The sequence below is a fragment of the Molothrus aeneus genome, chromosome 9 (assembly GCF_037042795.1).
Source record: "Molothrus aeneus isolate 106 chromosome 9, BPBGC_Maene_1.0, whole genome shotgun sequence".
In the NCBI taxonomy this organism is placed as follows: domain Eukaryota; kingdom Metazoa; phylum Chordata; class Aves; order Passeriformes; family Icteridae; genus Molothrus; species Molothrus aeneus.
Genome location: NC_089654.1, coordinates 19166301 through 19191858, shown reverse-complemented (window position 1 = coordinate 19191858; position 25558 = coordinate 19166301). Strand labels below are relative to the sequence as shown.

Sequence of the window (25558 nt, the reverse complement as noted above, 5' to 3'; positions counted from 1 at the left end):
ATCACATGGATACTTTAACCTTCCTGAAGAGAGACTTCTATGTGTAAAGTGGCTTCTCAAGGGGTGCTCCTTTAGGGAGGTGGGCAGATGGTCATTTCATTTGTCTCTAAACTGTCTTTGAAAACTCTGGATGAGTTTTAGAGAAACCTGGTCATCACCCACCCCTTAACTCCATTTATTTTATTACATAGGGAATGGCTTTGGCAGATCCCCTGCATGTTTTTCCATAGGATACTATTTTCTTGAATGTTGAAAATCCAAACTGCTTACCTCTAATTGACCATGTTAGGATGAATTGCTTCTCATGTCAGTAGTGAGATTCAGACTGGGAAGGAGAAAAGATTTTCCCACAGCCTTCTTAAAGTTACTAAACTAGAGACAGGTAACAGTAAACTACTATGGCATGTCCAGTTATTTCCTTGCAGGAGTGTTTTATCCTAATTAAAAAATTTAATTTAGACATCTCAGCCCGAGCTGAAACATGAAGGGTTTGCTGGTAATCTAAGCAGCTCTTGAGGGAATCTGTTCTGTATACTTCTAATTTTGTAAATGGCAGGTGCAGGTGGGAAAAACACAAATCCAAATTGCATTTGAAATACTGTGGATAAGTGCTAAGGTTGACTTGGAAAATACTGATTTCCTTTTTGTTCTGTGAGCTTTTTAGGAAATATGACATGAGTTTTCCTGGCAGCGGGTACATGGGGCCAGTATTGCTACATGTCATGTGCTGTGTAATGGCATAACTGTGGGGAATTTCAGCCACATTATCACTCAGAAGGTTGAGAACATAAAAAGGAAAATCTCAGAGAAAAAAAAAGTTCAGTACTTACTGAATCTGGGTTTTAAAAGTAGTAGTGCCACATAGTGAGTTACAGTAGTGACAGTGGGGAAAGGGAAGAAAACCTTGTCCCTTGTAAAAAAAACTGCCCTAAGAGAATAGTTAATATCTATAAAGTAATTTTTTTAAAGCTTTTACATTACTTTCTACATATCAAAAAAAGCTTCAGCTTGTCCAAACTATTCATACTGGGCTTTTTGTGTTGTTAGGGTTGTTTTTTATTTGTGCATGTTACAGAAGGAAAGCACTCTGAAGAGTCATTATATTAGATTAAAAATGAAGCTAAGTTTTGGTTGCTGACTTTTCATTGATACAGATGAGTCAGAAAATGTCTCCTTGATTTTTCTTAATGGAATTCATTACTTTTTAGGTGCTGAAGACATACTGTAATGTTTTCCTCTTCATTTCATTATCCTTCCTCCTTCAACTATTGCATTGCTCTTGATATCCAAGATTCTTTTGATTTTTTTCAGGAGCTTGTTCAGTGTTTTTCTCTCCTCTTTCCTTTTGTGTTCTTAATATCTTTTTTCTGCTTCCTCCTGGTTTCTTTATTATGAGCCTTTATGAACTGTGTGGACAGACATGACCAATATTATGTTCAAAGTGTCATGTGTGAATGTCTTTGAGCAGACACAGCTTTGGAGGGCCAGAACTTCTGTCAAATAAAACCTGCAGTATTGGGAGAACATGTGGTACAAATTTGCTCCTAATTCCTTGATAAAATGAAACTCACTTTTTTCCTGAAGTTCTCTGAACTACCCTCTAAGGATCTTTTGTCTACAAGCAAGACTTAAGGCTTTTAAGTGTAAGCTATTTTACAGTAACTCATACCACATTAAAGTCTCTCAGTTGCAGCAGTATGTGACTTTATTTCCAATTTTCTCTCTTTAAAGTATGGGATTGACACAAAACCAAGGTTTTGTTGATTTCTGCTGGTAGTTCTTTGTGTAGGCATGTCTTTTCTGATCTGTATATGCCACAGGAATTGGTCATGAAGGAGGATAACAGGCATTCTTACGAGTTTAGCGTGCTGGAGGAAGTTCCTGTCAGGTTAGACTTTTTCGGCTCAGGGCTGATTTTTTTTTTTCCCCTCTTCCTCCATCCCTTTTAGGTTATATACTTGAAGAAAACACCAGAAGAAGCTTACAGGATGCTTTTATCTGGATCTAATCCACCATATCTTCCATATAGGTATGTGAACACAAGAAATGGGGCTACTTCTCTGTTTTAAAATTTGCTAAAAATTATGGGGTTTAGATTGCCTTCCAAAAAGGTGTTTCATGTCTGATACAGGGATTGTATGAAAATTACTCATCTCCAGAAAAAAATTTTTTACATCTCTTGTAATTACTTGCTGTTTGTGGGAATAATAAATCATTTAGATTGATTCAAGTCTTAAGTAAGACTCAGTCTAGCAAACTGTCATGTTTTGAAAATAGTTCTTAGCATGTTTGTGGTTTAGCACTTAAACATTTTCTTCATAATGCATTGTTTTACTATTTGGAATTCATTCAAATATTTGAAATTACCTAGTCCCTAGCTAGTGAGACTTACAGGCTTGAAGGGGGTTTTATGCTGTTATATTTTCTCTATTTTACAGAACAGGTACTGATATTAAGGTTACAGAATGTTTTCAGTGAATCGTAGATAGTTTCTATCAATCTGTCTTTGAACTCTGTGCTAAGGTCACACTGAGGCTTGAATCTAAGTTATTTTAGCTGTCATGCCTATCTAATAGAGAGAATTCCAAATATATTTCATGGTGTGGACTATGAAATACCCTTATGCTCTTTGAAAATACCTCATGGTATTCTTATGCAAACACTGGCAATAGAATAGAACTGCAAGAAGTCAATATCCTCTCTTTTAGGGGAAGCAGCATTTTGTAAGTAGTGTTCACTGTCAGCCAATGCATTTGTAGATGTAGACCTATCTTGTGTATATCAAATTCCCCTGATTCTTCAGCCACTCAGCAAAGGAAGATCAGATTGTCTCTTCTCAGACTTTGCACAGAAGCCAGGTGCAGTATAAACTGCTGGGGTGGTAGATTTTCTTTTTTATGTCAAGACCAGTTTGACTATGAAATCTTAAACCATCAGCTACATTTAAAGAAAAGGTATTAAATCAGTGATAGCTTTTATTGACAGAGAACTTATACACTGATCTGATCATTGATAGCTCTCCAGAACCCAAGAAGTTTACTGAGCTACTGGTATCCATATTTTTTTCAGCTAATCATAAAAGATACTTGGTACAATGCATAAAAAAATCAGCTATTTTAAACATGTCAGTGTTTTTTAACATCTCCAAGTTCTGTGTAAGATACAGGGGTCATGATCTACATTAAACAATGTCTTGTATGTGCCTTAGCATTGCTTCCATGAGGATCTGCTTCATGATCTTCCCAGGCGCAGAGCTGGTGCTCACCAGCCTGCAGTTCTCTGGCTCTCCCTTTGTACCCTTGTAAAAATAGGAGTGATGTTTCCCTTTTTCCACTCACTGGGGACTGGGCCTGTCTGCCATGACTTTTCAGAAATCATGGAGAGTGGCTTTACAACATCAGCCAGTTCCCTCAGGACCCTGAGGATGGATACATCTCATCAGGCCCCGTAGCTGAATAGCTGTATCTTGTTGACCAACTAAAGAAATTTACTGTTTGGAATTGTAGTAAATTGATTTGTCTTTAGGTTTTTCTCACCCCTGCCAAGGTGAAAATTCAGGTGTGTAGAAGAGAGGTTTTGACAGAGTGAAGAAACTTCCTTGTCCAGTACCAAAATGGTAAAACAGAAAACTTGGGAGGAATAGTGTGTTTGCAGAATAGTCTCCCAGGACCCTGTTTGCTCCAATCAAAGGCTATAGATTCTTGCCTTGCAACTAATTCCTTATAATACTGATACTGATAGTAGCAGCAATGATAAGAAAATGCTGTTTCTGCTTGACTGGTAAGGACTAATGAAATTAATTGTCTCTGATTTCTTGTGAGGCTGATTGGAACCACAGTAACAAATTTAATGACACAAAACAATTTCCTGTTAAGTGTTAATTGATTATTCGTAGGCAATCCTTGTGAATTTAAATTAATGAAATTTTATTTCAAAACAGAATAGTTAGCTACTCTATAATCATCAAAGGAGGGATCAAAAAAACAGAAGACAGAGCAAGATTTTCTGGAGATAATTTTATATTATATACAAAAGAGCTTTTTGTGTTTCCCTGGGAAGAGTATACTGTCCAAAAACATTGAAGAAGGCAAAGTCCAGCAAAGGGACTACTCAGGGTTTGCTGTCTGGGTTGGCAAAATGATTACAAAAGATTAATTGTCTAATTCCATTTGTCAGCTTCAGGAAAAAACAGAAATAAATTTATGGAGTAGGATATTCTGTAACATAACTTCTTTGCAGTCTTTTTCCAAGTGTTTCAAGCCCTAGGTTGCTGTGAGAGAAATTATTGTCTAAAGCTAAAGCTTTTGACAGTTGTGGGGTTTTTGTGGTGGGTTTTGTCTGGTGTGGGTGGGATCTGGTATGTGTTTGGGCTTTTGTTGCTCTGTTTGGGTTTTTTAAGGCAAAGCTTTGGCAATGTTAGAGGGATACATTCTTCTTGAGCTTTGCTGTCTCTGGAAGGAATATAGTGTTGGGAGCTTTTGCTGGAATGATTAAACATCCTGATTTCTCGAGCATTCTTTCTTGCATGGTGTGGGGTTGGAAAGTACTTATGTTTTTTTTGGATCTGCTTTATGCTATGTCAGCTCTTGTCTCTGGATTAGAGCCTAAACAGATTCTGTTACCTGCAGTGTAGTTTGTCCTGCTGGGGAAGATGGGTGTGTAATCTGTACTGGAGGGGAGACAAAGAGGAGGGAGGAAATAAAGTGAAGGATTGTGATAAGAACCTAGATGGGAAATGGGAAGTCTGACAGGGAGGGGCTATTTGTGTATGGAGCTCACAGGTGGAGGTTGGTATATACAAGGATCTCAAGAATTACTGGTGCTGGGAGAAGGGCAGGTAGGTCTGATGAGGGTCTGCAGTGGGACAATCTAGATTAGTTGAGAATGGGAAAGAAATAATTTAATCATCCTTCCTCGTGTTTCTAAGCCTTTGGGACATTTCCCCCTGCCCCCCATTCCAAGGCATTTGGAGCATCTCTGTTGCAAGTTGTGGCACTGTACAGGGGCTCAAGCAATTGAACCTGTGCTGGAAGCAGTAGCCTTAGGCAGTGTCTGCTTGGCAGAAACAAGGTGGTGCTATGAGGAAGTTTGCACTCTTTGCACACCTTTAGTGTCTTGAAAAGGACTAAAATAGCTCTTGCTCAAAATATAACCCAAATGTCTTACCTCTTTGCTCGTGGTCTAAGATCTATAAAGGAAGTAATTTGGAGATACTAATCATTGCTATTCAGTATTTACTGACTTGAATTTATTCTTGCAGCCTGGAACTCAGATGTTATATAACTTCTGTGGTATAGGTCATGTCTGTTTGAATAGTTTAAGAGTTTGTCAGTAAGCAATGATCAGTTAAGTGTTACAACTGGACTATTTAACAAGTTTGTTAATTTGATACCTGAAGTGTCCTCTATTTGGAAAAAAAAATAGACAACTTTGAATAGGGAGAAGCTGCAGCATTGTCAGATTCTTTGTGGAGTTCTGAGGTAGGTTTACATGAAGGGAGCACTGAGAAACTGATCTACTTTCATGTAGCTGAGTGACCTCAAAAAGCCCTAATCGGCTTAGGTCTTCAGCTGGTATTTCATTTAAAGACAGCCTCAGCAAATGCAGTTCAGGGCAGGGGTGGAAAAAATCAGATTGCTCTTCTTACAAAATTCATGGAAATTTGTTTTGTTTTTATAATAGGAAAGCTAAAGATAACTTGGCCGGATAAGGCACTACTGTCTTTGAGACACTTTTGTCTTATTTTTGGCTGATTCACTGTCACTTGGTGACGCTCTAGTCTCTTGAAGATCTTATACTATATCTTCTCACTTCCATTTAAAAAACAGTGCTAACACCACTTAAAATTGTCATGAATACCAGTTGCCTACTGAGAAGCAGAGTTTCAGATTTTTACCCCAAACTACTTTGTATTGATGAAAAAACCATATTTTAATATTATTATGTTCAGTCTCTAAATAATGATATGAATTTCTGAGATGGATTTTATTTCATAGCTTCTGGGGTTTGTTTCTTTATTGGCAAGTGCTAGGGAAACGAATTGTTTTGTTATTGACAGTGTTTAGAGGTTTGGTGAAAGGGAAAGCGTTATGCAGTATTGAGGTCAGCTACAGCTGTGAAATCGGATGTGGGATACGCAGCTCTGTAATGCCAGCTCAGATGCATACTGAACCTGCATCTCCTAGAAGTACTCACATTGTTTCTGCTTTTGAAAGTGATCAGAGTTCTGTCACTGTCTGAAAAGTAAGGTGGCTATTTATTTGGGCCTAAAAGATTCCCAGGATACTGTAATGAAGCATGTGATCAGCACCTACTTTAATGGTGCACATCAGGAGCCATGAGGCATTTGAGACACGGGTGCTGGAGGCAGTCCATGGTAGCTGCCAGCCTCTGTGTGCAGCTCCCTGCTAACAGCTGCTGTGGGCACTGCAGCTCAGGATACTGTACACTTGGAATTGTACATCTAGGTCAGCTTCACCATCCTCCCTCCCTCCCTCTTTCGTAGTGTTTCTTATTAATGGATTAGGGATTATGTGGGTTTTTTCCCCCCAGCATAGTTGTTATGTACAACACTATCAGATGCCTTCTCAGTCAAAGTAGTAATTATATACATACAAAGTTGTATTCTTGTTACAACAAAACAACATGTAAAATAGAACCTGTCTGCTACAACCATATTTTCTATTCATGTTTCTCTAAATATTTAATTTTGTGGTTTGCATTTGTTGATTTTATTTCTGTCAGCCCCTCCAGAAAACTGGTGCAGCTTTTAAACCCTTTCTGCTATGTATGTGTTCCCATTAGGGCCCTTAATTTTTTTGCTCACAAGACTTTTTTGTTTGCTAAAAGAATTTTGTGCTAAAATGATCTGTTATCATGTGATATGCAAAATAATCATGTTAATCCATTATCTGTCAAAAATGTATTGTCTGTAAAATTCATATATTAAGTTTTGATAAGTTCTGTTTATTCAATATAATGAAAATACTTTATGGCCTCTCATTTTTAAAACTTCTCTGTTGGATTTGGATATGGAAGATGCATACACACTTCAAAGTTCTCATTCCAAAACATTACGGTTAAGTGTGTTTTAATAATCTAATAATTGGAAAGCATTTTTAGATTGGCCTGCATGCAATACGACACTACCAATATAGTAGCTTTTAATTTTCTTAAAACCATTTTCTATGAACACTGCTTGCTCAAAACTGCTAAACTTACTCTGCTCTTAAAGAATAGGAGAGAATTTTCTACTCTTAAAGTACTTGAGATTGAAGGAGCATATCAAAAACTTCATACTACTTATAGCAAGTTTTATCAAAAAAGAAAAGTTTTCAATGAAAGATTGAAATTTTGAATCAATTATAGATTAAATATGTATCTGTCTGAACCTAAAATTTTACTATTCTGATAAATTGCAGTTCTTAGGACTTTGTCTAAGATAGCAAAGAGAAAAGCTGTAAAAGATTCCCTTAATGAGTGATAAGGAAATACTCTGCTCAGGCAGAGTTTTGTTAAAATCGCAGTGGTCTGAAGCACACTTTGAAAAGTACATTTTCATTTTTCCACAATGCTTTTTTTTGGTGGTGCATGTTTGATGGTGAGTCTCACTTCATCTTTTACAGACAAGTTGTAATTTTCATGTGGTATACTGGGGTTAAGTAATTTTAATTATATCAGGATAACTTTTAATCACATCTGTAATGGGGCATCAAAATGGAAGCCTGTAAATTAGTTCCAAGCTATTAATCTTATTTGCCTGCCCTGTTAGTGTAACTCAATTAAGACTTGAATATTAGGTTAAGCAAACTGTGCTTTATTTGCTACTATCTTTACACAATTCAGAGGGGATGCAAACCCTCCTGTTCCAGGATAGCATAAATAATTTTATAAAGAGCATGTAGTTACCTGATGTAAAATATGCACCTAAAGTAGCTTGCAATATCTAACTGCATTTAGTCTGAGCTACATCTTGGGTAGGGGAGTACTTTAGCCTGAACAAGCTCCTAAAAAGATGTCTTTGGATTTTAATTTAGAGTTCTTGAAGGGTATTGAATAGCTTGAATATATTCTGTTGTGTTCTGCCTTTGCCCTAGTTCTTAAAATAATTCTGTGTATATTAAATTCATTTGTATTAAATCTATAGGGATGCTTCATTTGGGAACAGCACATACAATCTTACCATCTTGGACTGTTTACAGGGAGTAAATAAGGTAATAACACTTTTTCTTAGCAAAACAGGTTTAAATTAATTTTTAAAACATGAAGAAATTTCTGTTTAAAGAGATTATAAAACCTGGTTTCAGAGTACATTTGTGAATTAGTAGTGATGAAACCAAAGTTACTGAGGAGTGTGTTTGAGTACTGATGGTGGAGTAAGGTTGCACTTTGACTGCCTGGCCTGGCCTTTGACAGCTTTTTGAACTTCACCTCATGAAGTGGAACATGAAAATGCACCAGGCCTGGCTGGGGACAGCTCTTCATGCAAGACACTGTGCTGGGTCTGCTGCTGGATCATTTATAACAGGGGGTGACAGGTTGATGAGGTCAGTGAAACAGATACCTAGTATCTTAAACCTGTGATTAATCAGAACAGTTTTTGCATGTACTTGGCCTCTGCTTTTCCCAAAGCACTTGGTTCAGTGTTTCACACTGATCTTTTCAAAATTTTTCAAAACCAGTGAAAACTAATGTGTCTTACCAGTGGTTTGATTTGTCACTTTAAGTAGTCCTGAGCTATTAAGCTCCAGTATTGTTCTCTTAAAAAATTTTACATCACTTCTTAATTGGGGACCTTTAAGTTTTGTTGATCATTTCTCATTGTTGGTGAAGGGAGCAGGCTATAGGAACAGGGCTGTACAGATATTTTACAGAGCACTTGTAAGTCTTAAAAGTGGCAAAACAAGTGTTTTTAAAAAATTTGGAAAAGAGAGATCAAGCTTAATATTTTTAGTTCTGTGGGGGTGGGAAAGGAGCTGTCAGTTACCAGCAAGACTGTAATTTGTGAGGCATTCTACAGATCTGAAGATCTGAAGTAGTCAGTGCAATCACTGTAATTTATCTGCAGCTAATACATCAAAAGGATGGTGAGAATCACTTTTTCCTCCTTTGTTCTCATAAAATTTATTATTTAATTTTTGTCTAGTTCACCTACAGAGGTAAAAACACTTTGGGCAGAAAACATATGCCTTAATTGAAAGTAGTCTTAGTTTAACTGGATAAATTTGGTGTTTGTTTGTGTGGATGTCATATACATGTAATTCAGGGGGCCTGCAAGTTGTGGAGTGCAGCCAGCCAGCCATGCTTCAATGAAATACATTTTTCAACTGTTCAGACAACCTCTCAGTATCTTGGGTTTCATGACAGGTCCAGTCACTGAGCCTATCTTGTCTAGAACAAAGCTATTTTTCATTTGTCCTAAAAAGATGGTCTCTACATAGGAAACAGTGTCAGTCTGATTATTGGTTTTAAATGACAGATCTCTGATGTGTTCTTATCACACCTTAATTCCAGAATTTTGTGCAATATCTGTTTTCAAAATGCAATTGGTTCTGTATAAATATATGCTGCAGAAATGTCTTCCATGAATTTGAAATAAATATTGGTTATGCATTTCATATTCATAGAATTGTTTTCAATATGCAAATCTTTAGAAGAAAAGTGGCATAATTAATAATAATAAAAATAGCCAAATACAAAACTTCTTTCAGTCCTGTAATAAATACTGTCTAATGTAGGCTAGTGGACTTTATTGTGCCTGTGAAATGTGTATTAAAACAAATAATAAAATACATATTATACATATCACTGCATTCTGTATATGCCATTTTGCCTAGGTATTATAGTGGTAAAACTAGAGTATCATACTAAGTGCAGAAAATCAATAAACTCTCAGTGTTCAATGTTTTGTTATGTCCAACTGCATGAAGATACATTTGGCTTAGGAATCATTAAATCAGTGTATGACAAAAAGGGAATTGCTTTTTAACTTGTCATCTGCCTTACAGAAAAATCCCCACAAGGTGGGGTGTGTGGAATCAATGTTACAATTTAAGTGATATGCAACAGCCTTGTGTCCCATCCTCATGTCTTGGGAGGGGAATAATGAGCCTGACATATTTCAGTGGCATTGTTGGAGTTCTGTTGTCTGTGTTGTTAATCTGTGCCAAATGTCATATTGTCTTAATGTAAAAGCTTCAATAAGCCACAACCACAAACATTTAGGGATTTAGTTTTGCTCTAATAAGTATTGTAAAATGAAATTATATATTGTATTTCAGTGTAAACTGATGCCTTGTTGCCTTTTAGGCCTTGCAGCATGGATTTTTTGACTTTAAGACATTTGATGTGGATGAATATGAACACTATGAGGTTTGTACATTTAATAATGCATTGAATGTGTTTGAGTTACCTAAAATAGGAGTATTCAGTATCCCCATATTAAAACATACTGAAAACACATTTGAATTTGAGTAAAACCCAGTGTTCATATGAAGGTATGTACATGGAAACCTGGATGCTCTTTTTGAAGAACATGCAGGATTACTGTCCTTGCAGTTTCAGTGCATCATATCATAAATCTACTGGTTTCTTGTAGCCTTTCTGGCCTCTGGCACCTCTCTCGTGCTTTCCCAGCCTTCTCCCAGGTTACAATCCAAGGTTTCTCAGCTGACCCACAGAATGCTTTCTTTCAGCACTTGTTAGCTCCTTCTTCCATTCCTATTAGTCCCAAATATATGACAATTTTTTTATAGCCATATAGATGAAGCAGATTTTGAGGGTTTTTTTGGTAAGGATGCATTTTGTGAAATTCTAGTGAAGGAAACGCATCCAAAATATTTCCCTAATGAAGTCCCAGAAAGCTAACAGATGTATTTTACTGTTCTGCCAACTTTCCTACAACCTAGATATAGGTACTCTGATTGGCTCTAGATGCTTCTAGGACTTTGTAACATGCACACCTTTATCTGCTGGTGGTAAAAAGTTATCTCAAGCTACATTGCTTTAGAGAAGCTTTAAAATATGCCATGCTGTAGATGTCTGCAGTAGGCAGTCTGTAACACAAATCTGCCTATTTCACTAAACTTGAAAGCATTTGTAGAAGGATTTCTGTATCCTGCAATGTTCCATAATGATTAGGTTCAAAAATTGGTATAACCCTTGCAGAATTACCAAAATTAAATTAACAGGATCTAAAATTTAAAATATAAAATGGCCTTTTTTTTTTGCTTACTCCATGTACAAAAAGAAAAACTTGTTCTAAAAACAAATGGTAGTTTGGAATTCTGTATGTATAGTAGGTGTTAGTCTGCTTGAAAAAGAGTCTTAAAATAATTGACTAAAGGTATCCCATTATCTTGTTTAAGGCTTAACATTATTTTAGCATGTGCAAAGTACATACATGTGAATGATGTTTATAGTATGCTGTTTGCTGGGTTTAAGAAGCAAAAATTTGGAATCATCTTTAATTTTTTTGTCCATTTTTTGGTATGTCTTTTTTTTTTTTTTTCACACATCATGGTCAGCTTTATGTTTACTTATGTCCAGTGCTTTATTTCAAAAACTTTAAATGTTACAGGCTTTTGCTATGTTAGGTCTTCAAATGTGTGGTTTTGTAGACAAAAGTTGCATACAACTTAAATGGAGCAGACTAAAAGGAAATTTTGTTTCATGTTTATAGTTCTTTCATCTTACTATCTTATCAAGGCAGCTAATTCCCCTTTTGTTGGTTTGGAAGTAAATTAATGATTGAGTTTTTTAGTAATAATGATGCTTGCATGTATTGTCAAGCATATACATACACACATATACAGAGATACCTGTAGTTCATATTGATAAAAATTGGAATTATTTGCCGTGACCCCTGTAACTATAAGGAACTTAATCCACAAATAAAACTGGTGATACAAATACAAAAATATTTTTAGCTTACTGATCAGGACTTCTTCTCTAAAGGGAGTAGGGGTGCTGCAGTGCTGAGATGTCAGCCTGTGATACCAGTGGGGGCAGGGGTGCTGCCTTGGCACTGAGGTTGGTTCCCTAGTCCTTATGCAACCTGGGTAATTTCCAGGAGTTTCCATTGTGTGGGGACATTGGGAGCAAGCCTAATGGGCTCAGCTAAGCAAACAGTTGCTGAATTGATTACAGTGATGTCCATTATCAGAACCTTTCACTCATTAGGATGTTCTGATGAGCTGAGAGCTAAAAACACAAGCTTAATAATGCAGCTGAACTGAGTGCCATGTCCTTAAAAGTCATGCTGAGAATAACTGCATTGCCAAACGAGGAATGAGCAGTCTTCAATTAAAGAAAGAAAAGGCAGTTGGGAGCTGCAGTTGATGTTACGTATTTCCAAAGAAGCTTTCATTTTCAGCAGTGACAGAATTTGAAGAGCCTTTTTAGGTTTTCATTTAAAAGTGAGCAAGAAATGCAAAATGTCATAGTTTGTAAGTTTATTAAAATCTACTCTCTTTATTTAATTTACACTTTCCTTCTGTGATTACTGGCTCATCAGAGCTTATGCCAATATGTAAATTTCAGTTTCTACAGGGAAAGGGTAATTGTTTTGAAGGCTAATTGGTTTTTAATTTGTTTTCTGTGAAGTGGTTTTTTAGCTAATGCCTCACAAGGAAACACTTTTCCATAATTTTTTATTAAAACATAGAAGAATGGTGGTGTTTGTCAGTGTTATTAATAGGTGTCCTGAAACACTGAACCCTCTCAAGGGGAAATATCTTACATAAAGGATCTTTCTGCTTTTATTGGAAAACTTAAGCAAGTTTTGTTTACATTTCATTGTGACGGTGGTCACAGGGGTCTTAGGATGAGGGAAGAGACATAGATCTGACTCCATGTTTCAGAAGGCTTGATTTATTATTTTATGATATATATTACATTAAAACTATACTAAAGAGTAGAAGGAAAGGTTTCATCTCAGAAGGCTAGCTAAGCTAAGAATAGAAAAGAATAGAATGATAACCAAGGCAGCTGCCTCAGACTCTCTGTCTGAGCCAGCTCTGCTGTGATTGGCCATCAATTCCAAACATCCACATGAGACCAATCACAGATCCACCTGTTGCATTCCACAGCAGCAGACAATCATTGTTTACATTCTGTCCCTGAGGCCTCTCAGCTTCTCAGGAGGAAAAAATGTTAAGGAAAGATTTTTAATGAAAAAATGTCTGCGACATTTCATTTTATTAAGGTCTGAGAAGCAGCTTATGTTTAATTTGTCCCATATAGTTAAGCTAGCTAATTACATTTCAAGTGTTTCATTTTAATGCCTCAAGAACACAGTAAAGAGTAAAATAAAATCTTGAGTGATTTTTTTTTTTACCTTGTATATAAAGATATTAAAATGTTTTTCTCTTCTGAAATTTTTGTAGCGAGTGGAGAATGGTGACTTCAACTGGATTATTCCAGGAAAATTTTTGGCTTTTAGTGGACCACACCCAAAAAGCAAACTCGAAAATGGTATGGCGTATGTTTTAATCCTGTGCTATGATCTTATTTTTCCAGCATGTAAAACCATCATAGCAAAAAAGCAGAAGATAATATAGGATTATAGATCAGTATCTTCAGAAGTAATCATCCAGTGAGCATTGTATATATGCTCATAGAATTTAATTCAAAAAGTTTTGGAATTCTTCTTTGCCAGAAGAATTTCAATTGTTCTAACAGTCAGTAGCTTTTCATCCTGTGACCAAGTGCCTGAGAGACTCGGGTCACTTACTGTCCTCCTGGAACCTGACACCTGATACAGTGAGTGTGCAGAACTAAAGGTGAGTTGCATTGAACACAGAAGGCTGTGTTAAGAGTTTTGTGACACAGACCAGGAAAGACTGTTAAAAGAAGCTTGCCTTTCCTACTGAAGATACTTGGGGTAATGTGAAGAACCTGGGGAATGTGATTCTAGTGGAATAAAAAAAACAAGAAAAACTGGACTGACAGGAAAAGGAGAGATTTGGTCCAGCTAAAAGGAAAATCAGTCACTTAAAAAAAAAAAAACCTGATGGTAGTATTTAAGTTAACTATATTATTTGTGCCATGTCCTGTTGTTTATGTGAGCATATTTTCTGAACACCTACCTGCCCTCCCCATCCCCTTCTTCTGCTCTCTCATGTTTCTTTTATGACTGAAATCCTGCTGGTTACAAAGCAACCACTGAAAATTTAAACAAAATCCAGAAAGAAAATATTTTGGTTGGTTTGGGTTTCTTCCCTTATCATTGTTGCAGCCTTTTCTTGCAGAATTTTTTTCTAAATTTACCTAAATTGTTCCATGGAATTTGGAAAACCTGTGTTTTATTTTTAACATATATAACTGAAAATTATTAAATTAATGCACCTAAAATCCAGTTATGAAACTGGAAATAATCCTCTCCCAGGTGATTGCAAGCACACATTACAAAGCTGTATTTTCCTAATTATCTTGTGATTTGAACTGCACTTAGTAATGCTTTTATGACTTGTCCTGAGCAGCTGTCTTGTGGTTGGTCATTGACCTCCCTCCCTGTCCCCCCATCTTTATCTGAAGGATTCTTTTGTCTCTCAACTGAGAATCAAAGCAATAAAGCTCTCTTACTTCCCAGTTGGACAGGAATATTTTTGGTACTGCAGTTCATCCTTTGACTGTTACTCTTGTCCATAATGTAGATGAGCAATCTGTTTTCCATAAAAACAGTGTTTCCTCTTCAAGCATGCTTTTATTCTTTGATCTGCAGCTTGACTCTAGATAAACAGCTGTTCTGAAATGCTGAATTCATACATGTCCCCAGATTTATGTACAAATCCCCTTGCAGAGAAGAATGGGGGCTTAATGTGAGACAATACAGTGTTTCACATAGATTCTGTTTTAACATTTTGTCTCCTAATAGTTTTTATTAAAAAGTGGTCTTAATGAGCATTTTTGGACAATTTTTTTATATCACTTAACGTGTCTATTCTGAATAAAGTATTAAAGCATTTTTAGTATTAGTGTGTTTATTATTCAAGAAGTTTTCAGGGGCTATTTTGATTAGTGGGATTTTGAACTTCATGAACATAGGACATTAAAATATTGTGGCTTTATTTTTTTTTATAGGTTATCCTCTTCATGCACCTGAAGCCTACTTTCCTTATTTCAAGAAGCATAACATCACAACAATCATAAGACTAAACAAAAAGATTTATGAGGCAAAACGCTTTACTGATGCTGGTTTTGAGCATTATGATCTGTTCTTCATTGATGGCAGCACACCAAGTGACAGTATAGTCCAGAGGTTCCTGAACATCTGTGAAAATGCTGATGGTGCCATTGCTGTTCATTGTAAAGGTATGTGCACCTGTTCATTTCTGACTGAAGTTCAAAATAAGTATAAATCCATACAGTGTATGCCAGAAATACAGCATTTAAGAACACTTTCAGATTGTGAGAGTAATAATGCTTTATGGTGCTTGACTAAATATATGCCAAATATTTGTTATTTTCCTGTGTGTATGTGGTCCTTACATCCTACACTGTTATTTGCAGGAACTGACAATCTGTTGTCCATTGTTCTGTGGGGTTATTTAATATGACTTGAAAACTTGAGATTGAGTTGATGCAGGTTTCTTTTTTGCATTACGCTTTCACAGCATTATGATAATTGGCTAGGAAATGCAAAACACTAAAAGGTTTTCTTTGTGCTTTTTGACTGTTCTACATTTTTCTCTGGTGTATGAATTCCACGTTTCAAGTTGATGTGAGTTATTGTGATGCCAGCATTTCAAACCAGCCTAATTCAGCAAACCAGCCAGAAAATGCACAAAACATGCTTAGTCAAGAGAGATTAACAAAGGCTTTTAAGGGTTCAGCTTGATTTGTGTTTAGAGTTGTATAAGAACATTGTGGAGACAAATGTCTTGCCTGATCAGAAGCAAGAATAGCACTATTCATAATTTTCCCATGAACAATAAATATGCATATCAAAGATAAACAGGTTTATTTTCCAACAAGTTGTTACTGTTGCTAGAACCCAGAAGTTCTGGCATTGATAAGCTGGGAATCCCCTAATTGGCTAAATAAGAGTATAAACCATTGATTTTTGCAGCAGGAGGTTGTTAGTAAGGTATTCTCCAGGCTTAGCTGCTAAAGGAATATGACATACTTGGTAGTGAGTTAGAGATGTGCTTTCTACACTGAAGTATTTTTGGTCTTTTGTCTGACCATTTAGTAAGCCAATCAACAATCTTGATCTTTTTTTGTTTTTATACCACCCTAAATAATCCTCTACAGTGTTAAATCAACAGTTAACTCAGGCCTAACTTAGGCAGAGTTATATTGCAGAGATGTTCTGAGCACAGCTATTACTCTAGAAACTGTCTCAGATGAGATAGAACAGCTGATTGAAAAGGATTGTAATGGGAAGTTTGTACATTAGCAGAATGTTGGAGGAAAGAAATGAAATCAATGCTTTGCCTTTTAAATCAGTCTTCAGAGCTTGTCCTCCAAGCTACAATTATGGACTCTCTCTAGCTGTGAACATCCTACCTAAATTATGTTCACTTTCAAAAAAGTCAGTGGTTAAATGTAAAGAGCTTGTAGTGGTGTATGGAATTGTCAGCAGAGATGTTTGGCTGCCTGGGGAGCCAAAACAGTTGGACAGTTCATTTGGACAGTTGTTGGTGCATAAAGACTAGCAGGCTATTGTGAGACTAAATTACAAATACTGTGTTTGTGGGAAATAAGGTTTAAATGGGGAAACACTTTACTAGTACATGAGACACAGAGCTAGAAAGAGATTAATTCTCACTCTTTAGTTTATGATTTTATTGATAGTAAAAGCTAATTTCTCTGTGTCTCTTGTTGTCCCCTTAAAAACAGGATTAGTGTGGGATTGTTTGGCAATGGGTAAAATTTTTTTAAGCTATTGATATCTAAAATTATACACTGGTCAACAGTCATTGCTCTTTATATAGATAGCAGTGAACAGTTTTATGTGCTGGTTTCACAACAAAACTGATGCAAAAAGAAAAACCCACTGAGTTGCTCTCTGAGATGTGACATATTTGCACCGTGGGTTTTAGGTACTTGTGCTGGCCTCTCAAAGGTGCTTTGATTATGGTTTTTTACTGGTATCATAAATATGAAATTGGTATCCAGCTTGATCACAGCTTTTTAAAAAATATTGGCCTTTTTTTAAACAAAGGTTTGGAGTAGAATTTTTAAAGTGCCACGAGTGATTGCTGTTACAAGTGTTCTTTTAAACCTTAACTTTTCCAAAGTATCAAAGATTTTTGCTCTGTATCTACAGAGCATTGAATTTGAATTATGTGATAAATGGGACACTGACTCAGAAATTATTTCTTGAAATACTGATATGGTGAATAACATTAGAAGTTTTCTTACATCCCATACTTTTATTTGATAATTCTGGAATGCTCATCCCTTCATATGTGGCTGTTGATTCTTGTGTTTCTGCAGCTGGCCTGGGGAGAACAGGAACACTGATTGCCTGTTACATCATGAAGCACTACAAGTTCACACATGGTGAAGCCATTGCTTGGATAAGAATATGTCGCCCAGGCTCTATTATAGGACCCCAGCAAAACTTCTTGGAAGAGTATGTGTATATATATATATATATGTACCTTCTTTGCTCCTCTCCATCCCTGTCCATCTTGCACTGTTTATAGGATCTAATTTGTCTACTGACTCTTAAGTTATTACCTGTTCAAAAGATTTAAGGTTAGTTAATAGGGGATTGAAATCTGAATTACTCAGAAGCAGTCAGCTTCTGTGGAGTTCTGTGCATTTTGTCCCCTTAGAGGGACACATGGCCTCAAGACTGAATGTTTCTGTTCTGGGGAATTTAGGAGTTAGTCAAATGTGTTGGAAGTGGACAGATGTGGACAAAAGTTGAAATTGACAAATAGGATTTATTAAATATTATCATTGAAAGAACAGTCTTTAAATACTTTATATACCGTCTGAAGTGCTTACATTTTGCATTTATTATTGAGCAAGTTTAGGCAGTTGGCTCAGAACCATTAGCTCTGAAGGTTTGCTGTAATATTTTGTTTTCAAACAAAGGTTTCCAGTGGAAGTGTATTCTGATGTAATTCCTCACTATTTTCCTCTTTGTTCAGTGTAGGAATTTAATATTGTTTCAATAGTATGTGATAGGGTCTCAGTTCTTGGATGGAACTAGCAGGACTGGTACCTACCCAGCAAACTTCCTTATTGAAGAATAATGCAGCCTCATCAAAAATCTGCTCTGCCCATGCACATTGTAGCAAAGAAAGTGTTGTTATTTTTATCATTTGTGTGAAGTATATATTCTTTCAGTTTCTAAAAATTGATATTAGAGTCCTGGTGAACTTTACATGACTACATCCACTTGCAGTGCACAGGTCAGCTGTAGTTTCACTGCACAATATCTGTATCCAGAAAACTCACACTATTAAGTTGCAAAGTTCTGTATCATCAGTTATGCCACACATGATGTATATTAAAACACTGGTTTATATTATTTTTTAAGTTGTGTTTTAAGAGCTTTAAAATATGACTGCAAATTCCTGTTTAGTTAACCTCTTTCCCCAGAAGGATTTGAGAAAATGAAGTTTTAGTACTGTTATGACTACAGACTAATATGGTGATTCTGGAGGGGTTTTCTTTTTTTTAAGTTTTGAGGTTTTAAAATTTTTTGTGCTGGGCATGTAAATTTGTTTCCAGATGATGATGTGCAGAAGATTCAAATGTTGGCAGTCTGTAAGGGTGGCATGTTTTCATATGTTTTTTTCTATGTTTGCAAACATGCTGATGCAAATGGCTTTGGTTTTGTGTCCTGAAGGAAGCAAGCAATGTTATGGAGGGAGGGAGAGCTCATCCGATCAAAGCAGAAACAGGGAGGAGTCGTCGATGGAAATATTAACAGAGTTCTTTGTGGCTTAAATGACATTTCCATCAGTGATAACCTGAACAAAGCACCAGACTTGGATCAATTCAAGGAGGTAAGTGTCCTTAGGAAAAATTTCAAATAGATTGAAGTTGAGCTTTTAACAACTAGCTATAGATAATTTCTAAATATTTTTAGGACATAATTAGAACAAATCTCCACTTAATAAAAAAGATCAAGTAATATTTAAAACTGTTACAGGTAATTTTTCAAGCTTCCAAAAGTTTCCATTATTACAAGTCATTGTCTCAGGATTTTCAGTTGTTTTCTTGAGCATGAAGGAAAACAAAAAGTCAGCTTTGCTCCTGGAAACCAAAAATCTGCTTATTCCAAATTTTTATCTAATAATAATGCAGAAGTGTATAAATGTCCAACAGACTTCTTGAAGTAAATAAACACTGGCATTAGGCTTGAGCATCGTGAACTTTGAGGTCAGGTTCTGCAGAAGGTCAGGTTCTGCAGAAGTGTTTTGTGTTTGTACAGCAGCACATTTCATGTACCAGCACTATGCAAAGAGTAGTGCCATGTGTGCAGGAGACACATGGAGCAGCCTTCTGGGTTCTGATCTTTGTGAAGGGAGACACTCACTGCTTTCAAACTACACTGCTCCTGGGATTTGATAGATTCCCTTGCTTTCCTTTCGCAGAACGATTCGGAAGACAAGGATGTGGAAGCTCAGAATGGGATGACACAGGGAGATAAGCTGAATGCCTTAAAAAGTCGTAGACAGCCTTGTTCTGCTACAACTGGAGCTCTCAGGTAATTATACCAGTCTGAGGTCATTTGCAGTTTTAAATTCTGTCCATGCTATCAGATCCCTGTGGCAAGTACATGATCTTGTTTAAGGCAGTGGTACTACCTGTACCACCTTCTGAGGTGGAAACTTCTCCAGGTATGTATCTATTAGTTGCAAATTTGGATTATTAATCTTTTTCTTCTCTCCTTTTTTGCCCTCTGCCTTCCTGTTTAGGGATGCCTTCTTACTGTGTAGCAGTAAAAGATAATGTAAAAAATACTTCAGAACTTTAAAATTTATATCTAGTATTTTAGAACTTATGACTTGAACAAAATATTCTTAATCAAACTTGGTCGTCTTTCTTTAATTACTTTTCTGTACTTCTTATAGAAATTTAGAATTTTTCAGAACCAATAAAAATGTGAACTTTGAAATTAAACCTGGAGTAACTTTCTGTTCTTTTACTGTAAATTAAAACACTGATTGTCGATAAGTCTAAGTTTTATTTTTATATTTTAAGCCAACCTGAGACATACAGATATGATTTGGCAGAGGGGAAAGGTTTTTAATCCTCAGATAAAGATTGCTGCTTTTATTTCTTTAGGCTGCAAGACATGAAACTGAACACCTGGTCAATATCACAACCCTTCAGGTACTGACTTTAAAATTGTTGTTCTAAACTTATACCACTTGACTAGGGTCTTAATTTTCAGTGGTTTGGATCATTGCTAATCAATTGATGTGATCACTATTTCAAACTTCTGAGCATAGGCAGGTAACAAACCTTTTTAAACACCTACAAACTGGATGCTTTACCCCAGTGAATCTAAAGTACAATATGTAAGACAAAATTTCTATCATTATCAAGCATTAATACTGAAAAGAGCACATTATTTTCAGTTTTGTGATCTGAATTTTTGAGTTGGATTTTTCCAGATGGCTAGCATTGGAAATTAATGTTTTACCCTTTGTTGGTGTGTAATTAAAGCTGCTCAATGTCATTTTCCTTCAGTACTTGTAGTTGGAGATCTGTACCCAAGTTTTTTCATCCTTTAAGGTCTGATTGTTGTATTCCCTGATCTAGGGTTAGAGAAAATTAATTGTTAAAATTAGTTAATGTAGACAGCCATAATAGTAACAATTTGAGTGGTCCAGTATAACATACATATGGCTCATTATCAACACATGAGGCATTTTGTCATTAAGAATTCCACCTAGAAAGAGCTGCATGTTCTGTGAAAATTTTCATTTGGAAGTGATGCTGACCTCATGAAAGCTACAGTTTTGGGTTTTTCTACTCATACTTGCTCTATAAGCTCAAAAAGTACTCATAATGAAGTTTACATTTAGAGTTCTAAAATTTATGATAAAACTTACAATAAATCTATAAAAAATGGACACTTGGCCTTCATAAATTATCAAGGTGAAAAGTAGCTTGTAACTTTTTAATAAGGTGCAGCAGGGGAAATACTTGGAGTGGATATCTGGAAAGTTTTTTTAAAAAATATGCTTAAGCAGGAAAACTTAAGTTTTTGCTGTTGAGTTCTGAGACTTGAGAATTCACACTTTTTAAAATACCAATCTATGTACTGATAGATTATATGTGTTGGAGATGTATATTTTAATTATAAAATCTAGCTTCTCACTGGAACTCTGCACTCTTTTTAGACTGAGTACTTCAGGTGGCACAGAAGGATCCATGTCTCCTCTGAAGGCCTCCAGAGTGATGGCAGTCACTTCACCATCTGCAGAAAGAATAAGCAGAATTTCCACGTCCTCAGGCTCTACCCTTAAAAGGTTTTTTTTTTCTTCTTCTCATTTTGGTACAAATGCTTGCAGTATCCTGCAGTGGTTGTCAGCACATCTGCAGCCCATGAAGTGCTTGCTCTTCTTGGCTATAAGAAGACTTAAACTTACTTACAGTGATTTGCTGTTCCACTAGCCAAACTTTAGTTGCCTACAGATTTAAAAAACAAGTAAAACCCAAAATCTGTCCTACTGATCTGAGTTTTATACAGATTGTGCCATCAGAAACAGTACCGTCTTGTTCAAATGGGTTGTCAAGGTTTCTTTCACTTATCTCAGTTTACAGATGTTTTGTAGATATTCCCACTAGTCTATATACTATTACTCTCAGAATATGGAGTGGTAATTAATTTTTTATGAACCCTTGATTTATTACTATTTAACTCAATTATAACTACTGTCCTAAGTAATTATATATATTAAATGACACTCAGAATGATTGATGCATTTTTAATAAATATGTGCACAAATATTTGCCTGAACAGAGTAACCAGCTTGAGGTATTTCAGGATACTCTATTTCTAGTCTCAAATTTTGTCATATTACTCCTTGGTTACTTGAAGGCTTGTATCACAAAACTGATAGCAAGAAACAGAGGAGGAGTTCTTAAACTGTTCCATATATACAAGCTACTTCAGTGTAAATCAGACACTGCTGACACCTTTTAAGACCATCTCCTGCATGCATGTGTGCTTTGACAGAGGTGAAAGCTGGCCATGGTGTAGTGCTTGAATAAGCAAAACTTGGAAAGCCCTTACAAAGAATTCTGCTTTTTGTTACTTAGGAGCTAGAAATGAACCTGTGTGCAAACACAGATTATTTCAGAATGGTGTGTGTTATTCACCTAATGTCTTCTGAATTGTCTGTTACATTTTTGTATTTGTCTCTACATACCTTGTGAATATTTTTTCCCTGCATGTGTTTCCCATTCAGCGTTTCCATAAACTCCAGACTAGCCAGTTCTCTAGGGAACCTGTATGCTGCTTCAGATGGTGATGAGAGCAATGAGACATCATCGTCCTCTAGGACAGGTTTTACAGTAAGCCATATCTCCAGTCACCTGAATGGCAGCTTGCAGCTGCCACACAGAAAAAACCATGAACTGAACAACAACTTATACAACAGAAACAGCAGTAGTGGCAACAAACTGAGCAGCCCAAGCAGTTTGCACAGCGCCGTGACAGATGAGTATGCACCAGCCTTCCTTTATGGGTCTTACAGCTCCTCCAGCACCATACCAGAGGCCATTCCTGTAAGTCACAGTCACAACAGCACTTGCAGGCAGCTCACTGATGCTTTTCTTCCTTGCTTCTGTGAGCAAAACTGTTGCAAAAAAAATCTTAACTCAGCATAATTCTCCAGCTTCCTCTAATGTTTCTGAACAGCACCTTTTTCTGTTATCTGTCATTTCAGCTGCTTTTTTCCCCATCTTTTCTAAGCATCTGTTACATGGAAGCTTCATGAACGTATATTGTGCCTGAACTTTACATCTTTTCTGATAACTTTTTTTATGGACCTTCTTACCCTTTAGATTTTATTTCAAATTATCCATAGCAAAGTCTATAAGTTAATTATGTGTCTTCATCTTTGTGCAGTAACAGATTTTAAGAAGCCTTTATATGTATCTTAGTAAACAGAAGGTAGAATATCATTAAAGACAGGGCTTATTTGAGCAATTAGTGCTCTTGACTTGAAACCTACTCCTTTTCTAGCACCAAATATGGAAAGTATTATAAGCAAGATATTTCTGATGGTCTCACATTGAAGCTTTCATTCCTCAACAATTTCGCTGCATTGGGCTTATTTTGTGCTCTTTTTCTGTGTAAAAGAGTCTGTATAAAGAGGATGTACAGATAAACTAATGCAACTTGAAAGTGTTTCTATACAAAATGTAGAGAAGAGAGACTAGAGAAGCTTCAGTTATGAAATCAGAAACAGCTTCATCTATTCTGGGGAAAAAATAATCATATCTACTACTATAAATTTAAAACCAATTTAAAATACCGGATTTCCAAGGATTTGATAGCCTACTAATTATAAAAAATAGTACACTGTTTTTAATACATTTTGTCTATGATTAAGGGAGCCTGTCAGCCTCTCTTGACTAGTTCTGACACTTAGGATTTTTATTTTTTTACTATGTGGAAATAAAACTGGCTTTGTGTAAAATTAACTTCAGAGTATTGTGCATCGCTCTTCTGTTTCCTTAGCACTGATAAATTGTTTCATATAAAGAAAGTTCTGGTGTTAGACCTGCTAGTGGTTTTGGGTGTGGTGAGTCTGTCTGAAAACAGCTAATAACATTCATTGCATGTACCTAGGATGTCCTGCCAAAGGTCATTCATGGGCTGTGTTCTTTTCTTCCTGCAGAAGTGGAGGACCTACCCTCTTGTTAGCAGCTCGGTTGTGGCACCACTCACAGTTCAGAAGCCACATCTCTGTAGCTTGGGAGTATGAATTGCTATTTCTGAGGATAGATGACAGTAGGAAATAAAATCTCATTATTCCATTGTGGAATTAAATTGCATGTGTGACTGAAATGTAATCTCTATAAACAGAACACTGAAGTTAGTTGAGGGAACGTGATTCTGTATTCTCTAACTCAGTGACTTCTTCTTACTGTGGTAGAATCTGCTTGACTAAAGCAGTTCTTCAGAATACTTGATGCTTTCAGACTCCTTGTTTAAAAAAACTTTAGCTTCTTATCCACTACAGTTTATATGGAAATAAATGCTGATGTTCCATGATCTTAGAATCATTGTTCTGCAGTGAGTTTAAAATTGAGTTTAAACTTTAAACAGCAGCAGTAACTTTTTGCAAGGGAGTTCTTGAATGTTGCCACATCTTCACCTCTTTAATTTGACTCTCTTTTTCCCTGCTACGTGGGACTGTAATAAACTATATATAATTTGAGATTTTTCAAGTGAGATATAGAAACTGTAGCAGTTTTTCTATGCTGAAACAAGTTCTAGAACAAGAGGACTGTTCTTGTTTAACTAATTTGGTTTAATTTCTTCAGGCACAGAGATGAAGAGAGAGGTGAAAAGCTGTATACCAAGCCAGGAAGGAATCTTTGTTTGAGATACGTTGATGAGTCTTTCATTTGTTCATGCATTCTGTTTGCTCTGCAAACTCATCCTTTTCAGATGTTCCCAGTCTTCAATCCAATATGCTTACAAAAATTCAGTCCTCAGGAGTTCAGTCCTCTGCTCCTGTTGAGTATGCTGTAACTAAAAGTCAGTATACCACCAGTGGGTGAGAGCAATCACTCATCTGAATAATAAGTAGTAAATTGGCTGATTTTATTTTTTAATGTCTCACTTTTAATACTGTCTCATATTTAATGTATTGAACAATAATTCTTTGGAGAGTCAGCCCATTCCCATTCTTTTCAGTTGTTCATTTTGTGAATTTTATGCTGCCAGCAGCATTTTTAGAGGGCTTTTTTGATATTTTACTTACAACTACATATTATGCATTAGGCATATGCATGTAAACTTACATGCAGCATCCTTAGGGGAAGAAACTCCTTGTAACTGTAATATGACTTAGTCATGAAAATAAGCTGACATCATTCACAACCGGCCAGAATTTACAAGGGTACCAAATGACAATGTAAAGCATTACAAAAACACAAGCCTGTTTTCCTCAGGCAGCTTGAAAGGTTGAATGTAAATATAACATCTTAAAAGCTAAGAACTGTCACCTCCTTTGGAGAGGTAGTTCCTGTAACTTAATGCTACAAATAATTTTTTACAGTGAAAGTCACTTTAGTGGGTTTGTTGCATAAGCATAGAAAAGGAAATTAGGTTTTGGTGACACTTCAGGTATCTAGATAGTTACAAAATTGTAGGATAGTGCTGTGGTTCTCCTTCCCTCTCACCTCTCTCAAACCCTCGAGGTGCAACATAGTTGGCTTTGACACAAAAATTCCCCAAATCTATGTGGGGAGAGGGGGTGGTTTACAATGTAACTTCCAGAATTGTAGCATGCCTTCTTTATTAGACAAGGATGACTTCGGAAAAGGGAGGAAAACAAGGAATGTTGGTTACTGTGTAGTTTAAGGAAGAAGAAAGGAGCGATTCATGAACAGGTGAAAT

At 36.2% G+C, this 25558-nt stretch overlaps 1 protein-coding gene across 3 annotated transcripts in view; it reads left to right on the top strand.

Moving 5' to 3' along the window:
- Window positions 1-25558, top strand: part of CDC14A (cell division cycle 14A) — a 49616-nt gene that overhangs the window by 16690 nt on the left and 7368 nt on the right. The window contains exons 5-15 of one of the 3 annotated variants that reach the window (XM_066555999.1): window positions 1950-2029; window positions 8147-8213; window positions 10309-10371; window positions 13386-13473; window positions 15082-15312; window positions 17443-17581; window positions 18812-18971; window positions 19563-19675; window positions 20257-20304; window positions 21321-21449; window positions 22392-22710. In XM_066555999.1, the coding sequence (XP_066412096.1) occupies window positions 1950-2029; window positions 8147-8213; window positions 10309-10371; window positions 13386-13473; window positions 15082-15312; window positions 17443-17581; window positions 18812-18971; window positions 19563-19675; window positions 20257-20304; window positions 21321-21449; window positions 22392-22710 (1437 nt within the window). The remainder of the gene's footprint in view (window positions 1-1949; window positions 2030-8146; window positions 8214-10308; window positions 10372-13385; window positions 13474-15081; window positions 15313-17442; window positions 17582-18811; window positions 18972-19562; window positions 19676-20256; window positions 20305-21320; window positions 21450-22391; window positions 22711-25558) is intronic. The other 2 variants (XM_066556000.1, XM_066556001.1) reach the window with 2 other exon arrangements.